The sequence below is a fragment of the Telopea speciosissima genome, chromosome 10 (genome assembly GCF_018873765.1).
Source record: "Telopea speciosissima isolate NSW1024214 ecotype Mountain lineage chromosome 10, Tspe_v1, whole genome shotgun sequence".
NCBI lineage: Eukaryota > Viridiplantae > Streptophyta > Magnoliopsida > Proteales > Proteaceae > Telopea > Telopea speciosissima.
The window spans coordinates 53,447,855-53,459,020 of record NC_057925.1 but is presented as its reverse complement, the minus strand read 5'-3'; the positions used below and the strand labels follow the sequence as shown (position 1 = coordinate 53,459,020).

General features: G+C 38.3%; 1 protein-coding gene across 1 annotated transcript; it reads left to right on the top strand.

The window, feature by feature from the left end:
* The first annotated feature begins 204 nt into the window (after positions 1-204).
* Positions 205-3,121, top strand: LOC122644057 (probable WRKY transcription factor 21). The gene is made up of 3 exons (XM_043837656.1): positions 205-1,568; positions 1,653-1,778; positions 2,582-3,121. The coding sequence occupies exons 1-3, from the start codon at positions 790-792 to the stop codon at positions 2,724-2,726; spliced, it is 1,050 nt and encodes a 349-aa protein (XP_043693591.1). The 5' UTR covers positions 205-789; the 3' UTR covers positions 2,727-3,121.
* The last annotated feature ends 8,045 nt before the right edge of the window (positions 3,122-11,166 follow it).

Here is an 11,166-nt window from a genome sequence, read left to right as displayed (position 1 = left end):
GAGAGGAGACCAGCCTGAGCTATACAGCTTCTTCCCTCTCTGTCTTTCTCTGTTTCTCTGCTTGTTTTACATGCGGCCCCTGAGGCCCTGTTCCTGTTCCTGTTCCTGGGTTACTGTTCCTTTCTCTGTCTCTCTCTTGGGGGGTTTGAAATCTCTCTCAAATTGATTGATATAAATGGGATTTCATTTCTCATCATCTTTTACCCTTTCCCTTTTAATTATTGGGTTTTTACTATTTTATTAATTATATATTAATTTCGGTTGATGAGAACCAGTTTTGCTTTTCTCCATTTTAATTCTTCGCCGGCTAAGAAGTCTTCTCTTTCACACCCCACTACTCTTTCATTCTCATTCTCATTCTCGCAGCTGCCATGGAAAAATCTAGGTTTCTTACAACGTCTTCCTCTTCCCTGTTCTTTCTTTGTTTCTTTGGTGTTGTTCTTTTTCTCTGTAATTTTAACCACCTACCTATTTAAACAAACTTCTTAATCTACTTATTATGGCTTTCTTTTCTTTTATTAAAGTTTCCTTTTTCGATCTTCGGATTAATCATTGCCAGTTTAATTTGAACCCTGTCTCGCTCTCAAACGAGAAAATCTGCTGAGGAATCAAAAAGTTTGAAGATTTCTTTTATTTTTGTCGAGACCCATCTCGAATTTTCTTTTCTTTTACGATGGGTTTTTGGGGATCTGCTTCTTGGAGATAGTATTTCCAAGTTCTATGATGTTTTCTCTTTTGGGTTTCTAGAGTTTTGAGAGAATTAGGGTTTGGTCCTTGAATCGGGGAGACATGGAGGAAGTTGAAGAAACTAACAAAGCTGCAGTAGAGACATGCCATAAGTTCCTTAGCCTCCTATCTCAATCCCAGGATCAGGTTCAGTACAGAAAATTGATGGTGGAAGCTGGGGAAGCTGTGTTCAAGTTCAAGAGAGTTGTGTCTCTCCTCGGCACTGGTTTGGGTCATGCAAGAGTTAGAAAGTTCAGAAAATTTCAATCTCATATTCCCCAAAACGTCTACCTTGACAACCCAATATCTAAAGTTGACTCTTCACCCAATCCTGTCCAACTTATCCAAGCTACTAATTTTCTCGACAACCCAGTCCAGGTAGCCGAAATAGCTAGGAATTCGAAGATACAATTTACCCAGAAAATGCTTCTTGAGAACCCGGCGCTGGAATTGGCTTCGGCTTCTAAGAATCCTATCCAACTAGCTCAGCAAACCCCATCTACTCAGTATCAAATCTTCCAACATCATCAACAACAACAAAGGCTTCAGCTTCAGCAGCAACAGATGAAATTCCAAGCTGATATGATGTACCGCAGGAGCAACAGTATAAACCTCAAGTTTGATAGCTCTAGTTGCACACCCACCATTTCATCCACCCGATCTTTCATTTCATCTCTGAGCTTGGATGGTAGTGTGGATGGAAATTCCTTCCATTTAATCGGTGCACCTGAGTCATCCGACCGGAACTCTCAACAGTCTTCCAAGAAGAGGTGCTCTGGCCGAGGAGAAGACGGGAGTGTCAAATGTGGAAGCAGTGGTAGATGCCATTGCTCCAAGAGGAGGTTAGCTTCAGTCTCTATATAAATTTCATTTGGTTTTTACTTGATAGATTTTAATTGTCAACAATTGTTGGCTTTTGATTATAGGAAACTTAGGGTCAAGAGATCCATCAAGGTGCCTGCCATCAGTAACAAGCTGGCAGATATCCCTCCTGATGAATATTCTTGGAGGAAATATGGGCAGAAGCCAATCAAGGGCTCCCCACACCCTAGGTATGTCTACATTTTCATTCCCTTATTGCGAATACCACATGATTTATGCTTACACTTGATGGGTCTTGTCGATGATTTTGAATTTTTTTGTGATGAACCATCCCTACTTTCCATCGATGAATATTATTTTGAGTCTCAACTTGAATGGAAAATTCATCTAAGTCTGAGCACTTGATGTTGTTGTGACTTCACTCTTCCATTTTGATCTTGCCAATTTTTCCCAGTGCTTCTGTAGGTGTTATCATAGTTGGACAGAATTTGCAGTAGAAACAATGGAATGTTTGTTGGTCTTGATTCATTGGATGAATTTCTTACACTAACTGATTGTGAATGGCAGTGGCTACTGAATTGGCTTGAAACACTGCTTTCACATACTGTACTGACTGTCATTAACTCCACCATAGTTGCTTCACTTGGGCACTTTTGAATTCATCCGACTGAAAACTAGTGATTGAACCAAGGGTTGAATAATAGAGCAAGGTTCTGTTGAAATAACATTGGCAGAGCACCATTTCATTCAATTTGACCAAGTTGCCAGAATATAGGCTGCACAATTAATAAGAAGGGACTAATCACCAGCTTTTCAATAAATGCAGTAGCGCTGTATGTTAATCTGTAGTAGCTCACTTTTTTACTTCAATCTGAACCACATTATGCTCGGCTTATCTCCTTCGGCCTTCATAATTTTCAATTCTTTTCTCTAGCACTGAACATTGTGTGTCTTGCATTTCAAATGTTGTTCATAGCATAGCTTTACATTCAAGAACCATGTATGATTACTAAGAAGGCTTGGTTCTGTGCAGGGGATACTATAAATGTAGCAGCATGAGAGGTTGTCCTGCAAGGAAGCATGTTGAGCGGTGCCTAGAAGACCCCTCAATGCTTATTGTTACTTATGAAGGTGAGCATAATCACTCCAGATTGGTATCCCAATCTGCTCAAACATAAGACTTCATAGTACACTTTGCAAAGATCCCTTTAAAGCCCCACTGCTCGTGTTTATCCACGTCAACTGGTTGTGAATTGCTTCTGTACATAATATGTATGGTTCAAGCTTGAGATTACAGATGATGGGGTAGTATGCTGGCAAGGGGAGGAGGCTTTCAGGTTTTTTGACGTTCTTGGCGCAGGCAAGTATATTAAAGCACAGAACCATACTAAACCTCTACAATGAAAAAGGGGTTGGAAATTGTAAGAATACAGTTCTTCTGTGACAACCAAAGATCTATTTCTCAGTAGGGGTTTCTGAATGAATGCCAGTCCCTGAAGCATGCAATTTGCGCATTTTAATGTTCTATGCTGGAATTGGATCTAGTTTCCCAATATATTACTTCTTTTTAGCATCTTTATTGGACACTGGTCACGAAATATATAGGCTTAACTTACATATGGGTTTTACCAAAACATAGAAGGCATTTCCCCACCACATTTCTACAGTTTTATTACAAGTCCAGATTTGATTAAAAAAAAAAGTAATAATAAAATAAAAATAATGGCTGCAGCAGGTTGCTTGCACTTAATTATGGTTAATAAATGAGTGCATGTTATTTGAGTACTTACTTTTAATAAAGACTTATTCATTACACACAAAGGTATAGCAGATATGAAGAGTGGTGCTCATTGAAATAATAATAATAATGATAATGGTAACTCTTTATTTTTCTTGAACATTGCAAAATGAGAGGGAAAAAAAAAAAGAATTCTGATCTCTGGTCTCAGAATCTCACCCCCTTCCCCTCCCCCCCCCCCCCCCTTGCTCATTAGGTGCTGATGAAGAAAAGAAAATTTTCCCTGATCATGTTATTTGTGTTCGACTTTTATAAAATGGATTTTGTCTCCTTTACTGGCTAGAGGGTTGTGGCGGAGGGAAGAAACGATTCCAATATGAGAGGAAATTTTGATTCAATTCAATTTCTGGAGTGTTTTCCAAAGATATAACTATGCTTTTCATTGGAATATTTTTTGCCCTCAGTTTTATGTATGTTTTTAAGTGTTTCAAACAGTATCAAAAACAATTACAGCTGATTCAAGTGTTTTGGAGATGAATGTCACTAGGTTGTGTAGGCAAATGCATGGACCAAATGCTTTAGATAATGAATATTATTGTCTTATGTATCTATATCATGAGATCATTATGTTTATTTTAAATAATTCCAAATTTGGTGGGTGTGTGTGTGTGTGTTTGGTTCTGCAAGCTTGTTTTTTTTTTTTTTTTTTTTGTGTAAATATGTGGATGTATTACAGTGAAGTTGCGAGTAAATATTTTGGTGTGTAATAGATGAATTTTATCTGAATCCAATTTTGTTGCATTTGGATTTTTTGTGGGCTATCCTGTAACCATCTTTCTGAGTGGACTGAAAAGGATTTTTGAAGCTTTGGTGTGTAATAGATGAAAAAACTGACTTTCCCTTTGAAAGCAGTTTTGACTGTCCAACAGTATAGGAATGTTGGATCTTTCTTTATTAGGCAGTAATCCCCAGCCAGGCATTTTTGGTAGCTGTTAGCACTACAAAGGATATCTCTGCTTTTAGGGGGGCTAACCGGGGGTGGGAGAGCCTCAGACATGAATCTAATTCCAATGTAAGTGGTGTGGAAAGGAATATTCATGACAGTTAATTGAAATGCCAGAAAAAATTGAGACTTAGACAACAACTTTTGGAGTTCAAGTTGATGCTTATGGGTCTATCTAATTTCGATCCATTTCAGTTCAGTACTACTCTCTCTCTCTCTCTTTTCTTTCTTTTGTGAGTAGTAATTATTCTGGTTGGTTTTAGAACTGTCGAAAATTGGATATTCTCTGATTTCTACAATGGAGGAGGCACAGAAAAGGGGGAGTGGGGTGAGGGACCAAAAAGGGGCTATTTATTATGATATATTCTCTTACCCAATTGGAGTTGGAGAATATGGAACAATGGAATGTTATGCGTTTAGCGTCCCCAGTTTTTTGTTTTTTTTTGGGCACTGTTTGGCTTGGAATTGACTGTTTGTATGATTTTTGGATTGGACAGTCATTGTTGTCTACAGTGAAACAGAGCCTCACTCACTGAAACCATACTTAAACAATTAAACACTAAATGTAGCTTGATGCTGTCTTATTTGCAGCTTCAATGAAAGGATTATCTTTGGAGTTTTTTCCAGTATCATTCTTGTTTGGTACTCCAAAGAATAAAAAAATTCAAATGGGTTTTTTTTTTTTTTTTGTTATATCAGAAGAAGTCTTAACATGTGAGGCTCTCTGTTTCTTGGTTTTTTGTCATCTTTCTTTCAAAGAGTAGTAATAACCTGTCCTCACTGCAATAAACAAATGGAAATTTCTACTTTCTATGGCCTGACAAATGCTCCATTATATGTGAACCCTCTGCCTGAATTTTATTCCCTGGCTGGCTGGCATTCTGTGATTTGTCTGAAGTGAACCAAACCCACTTTCTTTTTGTTTTTATTCTAATGGTGATGATCATGATCTCCAGAGATTGAATGGAGAGAACAACATTAAATTGACTTGATTTCTTTCAACATACTCTATGTTATATGCACAAGTGATACTCCATTTTTAGTGGGAGTGTGTCATCATCCATGATTTGCTGTTTCTATACACGTGGCCAACAACACTCACATCCAAACCGGCCAATCTCCTTTTTTTTTCTTTCTTTTCATTCAGGGAAGAATGTGTGAGGACTGAGGAGACAAGTGAGACAAGTGAGACAAAGAGAGAGGTCATAGACAGCCTTTTCCCTTTCATTGATAATTATTTGGGTTTTGGGCAATCAATGGATTTATCTTGTTAGGTATAATATGATGGGAGATGGATCCTAATAGAGCAATTGGATTAAGATGGAGAGAAGATAATAATTTGGACTCTACCTACAAAAGCAATATGTAGAAATTTTAATATATATTTTTTTTCCTTTTGGATATATTTGTATTAGTGTTTGTTGGGTGGTCCACTCAGCAATCCATATTCCATCACCACCACCAGTCAGTTCGATGTTTGATCATTGATGGGTTTGGCAGTCTCCGGTGACCACCACCACCCTTCCATCTTGGGAATGGTTGTTGGGGTCCCCAATCTTCTTGTCTTGTTTACTATTCCTTCCTCTTTGGAAGTCCAAGAGCTCCTCTTCATGGGATAACATTAGTCTCTCTCTCTCTCTCTCTCCCTTCTCTGATGGCCTGATGGGTAGGTATGGGCTGCAATTGAACTGGGTTGACAGCTTATTCTCAGATTTTAATCAGAAGATTGTCATGCATGGGCAGCACATACAGATGGAGGGTGTGTTTTTTTTTTTACTTAAAGAAGGAAACTACTATTCACAGAAAGATATGAAATATCATTATATATATGTTTCCTGATGCTATCAGTTCTAGCTCTACAAGCTAACTGATGAGCTACTGAAGTACTACGTATACTTTGCTTAACAACCGAAACTGAGATAAACTGTTTAAAATCTTGACAAATATCCGACAAAAAGGGGAATAACTTCCATGGCCATTGGTTCTCTTGCTGAAGAAGATCTACCAGTCATTTGCAATCAGTCCACACTGTAACGGTGGTGAACTCTAATTGTTTGGCTTTTCGCAATCCCTTTGAGCCGTCCTCTTGCCTTGGACTCCCCTGTGTTCACTGTGCATAATCAAAATTCAAAGTTGCAGTCACCCAATTCTTATCAACAAAAATTACAGAACCCTAACCAGCTTCACCCGTTCTTGTAGAGAAACTCCTATCACAAATAATGATGCATGAATTAGTGAGTAATAGCTCTTAGCACTCAGTCCAAGTTATAAAAACATTGTCGGGTTTCCCTGAGTCACAATGTTGCCTCAGGCAGAGCAAATTCAGATCCTTCACCCAGTTGTTGATGTAGATGAGGACAGCTAGGGGTTAGAGGGTTTCTTTGAGTTGATACTCAGGTTTCTCATATTCCACACAAAGAAACAAAATAGAGAGTTGTTTTGTTCTATTGTTCTGTGTTGTTTCATTTTCCAGAAGGAACAATGCTTGACCCCAAAAAAAAATTTCATTTGATACAGGGGTGATACGATTTTTTAATGTTACGAAAAATCCTAATCCATAGCCAAAAAGGGCTAACGCAAACCAAACCGAAACAAGCAGAAGGGCTAAGTGAGGTCTATGTGAGTATGAGCTACAATTCTACCTCAATATTCAAATGCCAGAACAATTTCTGGTTTAAGTTGAGTTTACAATTCTCAGTTCAAAGAAAGTAACCTTTGGGTTTTTACATTTCATCAACCTGAGAACCAATGCAAAGTTCAATCCAATGCAGCCCAACTCAAGGGACCAGTTCAGGTTAACTAACCCAACATAAATTGGATCGAGCATGGGCTTGGGGCAGCCCAATTAGTAATCAGACCGGGCTTAAAAAATAACCAGGCGATTCATATGTAACAATGATTAGTTACATGTCAAATTTCAAAACCTAATTCAATCAAATACCCTCCCATGTATAGGCATGCATCCTTGTATTTTTCAGCTATTTATGTATGCCCATGCTTACACCCTCCTGTAGTCGGTTTTACTTCGCTATTTGATGATACATCCATTTGGGCTGAGACATGACGAAATCTGGTCAACTACTTGTACGTGTTACGTGATAACATTTGTTTGTACGTGTTAGATGGTAACATATGTCCCACTTGCTGCCATTAAGAGTGTATGAAGGAACATTTATAGGAGTGTATGAAGGAACATTTATAGAAGCAAAAAAGGACAGATGTTATCACCTAACTTTACACGAAACTAATGTTAGATTAATCCAAACCGAATAGGGACAAAATCCCAAAAGTCAGGATCTCCATAGGGCATTCAAGAACATAATCAAATAAATAATAGAAAACAGGGATAGAACCACCAACCTTGTTTCGCATCCATGGTGAAGATGATCGCAGTAAAAAATAAAGACCAAAGATCTAGGTGCTTCCCCTCTATTCCCAAAGTAACTGGCTTGATGAGAATACCGAATGCACAGGGATGATGAACACTGAATATCTCCCTCTCTTACAAGAATGCACTCCTCAATAGTCATTGACAATAATTAGTAGTGATAGGTAGAAGGAGGACATAACTCTCTTTATATAGTAATTCCTATAGGGTCTGACTCATCACTGTCCCAATAGGAATCTATCTGCCCACACTAAAGCCAGTCCACATAGGATTCCTAATATAACCCAATGACCCCCTTAATTAGACCAATACCATAATTAGCCTGAGTTTTACTTTATTTAATATTAGTCCATAATAGGTAATATAGGATTCTATTCTAAATAGAATTCTAACAACTAAAACATACGGGTTAGCGATCCAGACTCAAACTTGATACTCTCACTCCTTCCTGACCATATGGCCCCATTGTATACGAATCACAATGCAGTCCTATGTGTCCATCGGTTTGGCGTGTAAGAAATCAATATGCACCGGTAGCATGTCTATCCCTTGTTCACTAGATTCAGAGGCCTGTCATGGAAACCACGAAATTATTTAGATATCCATTTGATCAAGTTATTTGACCTAAGTTCATTTTCTTCTTCAACTCTCTCATGAAGTGTTTGGGACCATAATTTTACAAACCAGACCACTAGTTAACCAGAAATATGTCTGTTTCAGTTCGACAGCTAGGGGCATGTTTAGTAGCACTCTACAGGAGTGGTTTTAGTTTTCTTTTGTTTTGCAGGAACATAGAAAGAGCAGAAACATATTTGGCAACACCAGTTCATTCTGTGTTCCGATGGAACAAACTGAGCCTTGAGAACAGAAATGGCAGAGCAAAAAAAGTTACTCTCCAAAAAAAATAGTTGGGCATTGAGAACAGAAATAGCAGATTCATTCCAGCAAAACAAAAATAATACCAAATGTGCCCTAGTTTTCATGGGAACAGAGTTTGCATGGTTTAGTCCTGTTCCATTTTTTGAAACTATGCCTGTATTGTAGCATGCCATGAAGGGCACAACTCTTTATCCACAACTTAGCAACGAAACAAGTCCAGTTAATATTTGATGCTTGAAGATCCATATGGTCAAAAGGATCCAGCTCTTGGATCCACAGCTGTTATTATATCTAATATCCATGAACTTTATGCATCACTACCTTTAACAATCTGGCCTCTTCAAGATGATCTTTCCTTGAATATGCTGTCATAGATCATCAAACTCACTTGTTTTCTGAGCTTAAACATAATCTGGAAAAATTGTGCCATATAGTCCATTTCTTCCAGCCTATATTACCATGTACAATGGCATCTAATTTCACTGCCATGAGAAACATAAGCTCTCTTCTTCGACTTACTTCCGGAGGACCCTTTGGACACTGGTCCACTTGATATAATGTCTGATGTACTGCTTGATTATAGTAAATAGCAACAAGGAAATAAAGTTCATGTTCTTGCTACCTTTGGATATATGTACCGAAAATTGTGCTTTCAACCCCCCTTGTGCATGTAGTTTGAAGCAAGAGGAACTGATGGTGGACAGCTATGCCATGGTAAACAAGGGAGGACTAATAATTCTACGAGCAAATACTGATTAAAAACATCTTCCCTTAGTGGCTGCAAATTGTGCATAAAGATATGGCATTTCAATAAGCAATGCTCTGTTAATTAAGATCATCAAAGAGTTAAGAAACACTTACTGACAGCTTGAAAGTGAGAGAGACTGTGGTAAGAGATAATGGGACAGTGAGAGATCAAGAATTAAGAGTACATGAAGCATTAGGGATTCATGGTATAACAGTAGTGGAGACTGCAGAAAGATTAGAGTTGGAAACTACAAGTTTCAGAGATCAGAATTAAAATTGTCCATTACAGGAACTGAGATAAGAGCATATCAAACAGGGACGCTAATTCAACTTGAGTCATTCATGATAACGACAGCATAACCCAATAGAAATTCAGGTTGAGTGAGCAATCCTGCTGCTAAATTGAAATCTGTTTTGATTCAAAGCAGAAAATTAGTCCTCCTGAGTTTTTATTTAGTTAAAACTATGCGTACCTGAACAAGATGATCAACAGTCCTCTCTTTCAATCAGAAACATTTTAAACTACATTGCAGGGCAAACAAAGAGATTTTGATTCAGAAGTGCCTACCCTGAACTTGCAGTAGAAGCAAGGATGCCAACGAGGGGAAGACCAAGAATCAAAATAAATCAAATGTGTAGAAAATTTTTTAGTGAAAATTACTAGATACCTAAGTGTATTGGGATCTTCTGCAATAATTGTGAGCAACACTGCAAAAAAGTTCATGGATACATCTGAGATTGCAAGGATCTGCAACTGCTACCAAAAACCTAAAATTCCTTTTCTATTTTATCTAATTTTTTTGCAACATCAAGAAGTCAGAAACAAGTGGAGAAGAAGAAGAAGAGGGGAAAAAAAATCGAAGTATGATATTCATTCAATTTCAGCAAATAAAGATATTAGAAGTGACGTTCAGACTTCGATCTTTGCAGATCTCCATGGAGAAGAGAAGATCAGTTTAACACCAGAGAAAGAAAACCCATGTCAGAATACCCATCCACTAAACGGCTCAATCATCTTCCATACCCATTGATCTCCGAAGCCGATTCTGACGATTCTGACGCTTCCAGGGTTGAAGAACTGAATCTTGGTACTTCGAAGGCACAGCCATCACTCTTTTTCGCTTTTTTGGCTTCGTAATCACCCCAATTCCCTCCTCTTGATTCATCTCCTCTTCCACTTCGACCTCTTCTTGCTTTTCATTTTCACTTATATCTATTTTGCTGAATTTGAAAGCGCTTTTCCTTCTAATGATGACTCTTCTACGAGTAACTGGAACACCCATTGGCAATGCTGATCCGGCGACAAAATGAACAGCTTCCGCCAGAATATCGAGACCTTCACATCGGGTTCTGCAATCGATGGAAGATGGAGAAGAAGAAGGAGAATCCGATGAAGATGAAGCAAAATAATTTGTAGAAATCGCTGCATATAAAGAAGTAGTAGAATAAGAACTGACCATTGAAGAACCCCGAATCCTCATCAGGGTTACAGTAGAATCTAATGAAATCAATCGAACTTAAGAAGAAAAACGGGTTTCCTGATCTGGGCTTTGTAGAAAATGGAGAAACTTGAGCACTTGAGTAAGAAACCAGAGGAAGAGTAGCGATGGAGAAAGCAGAGGAAGGAAGATCATGAAAGAGAGGATATAAGCATACGAAATGTTTTTCTGAATTACAGTGACCGTGATGACGGTCCGTAATACGTATAGCCTTTTTCTTATATTCCAAATACTACCCCTATTAAAATCTGTAATCACAACAAGATCCAAGGAAGGCCCGGTCTCACCGGGCCAGGTCTGGGCCGTTTTTTTTGAAACCCAGGCTAAAGGAAAGCCCGGTCTCGTCGAGTTTTTGTCATTTTTA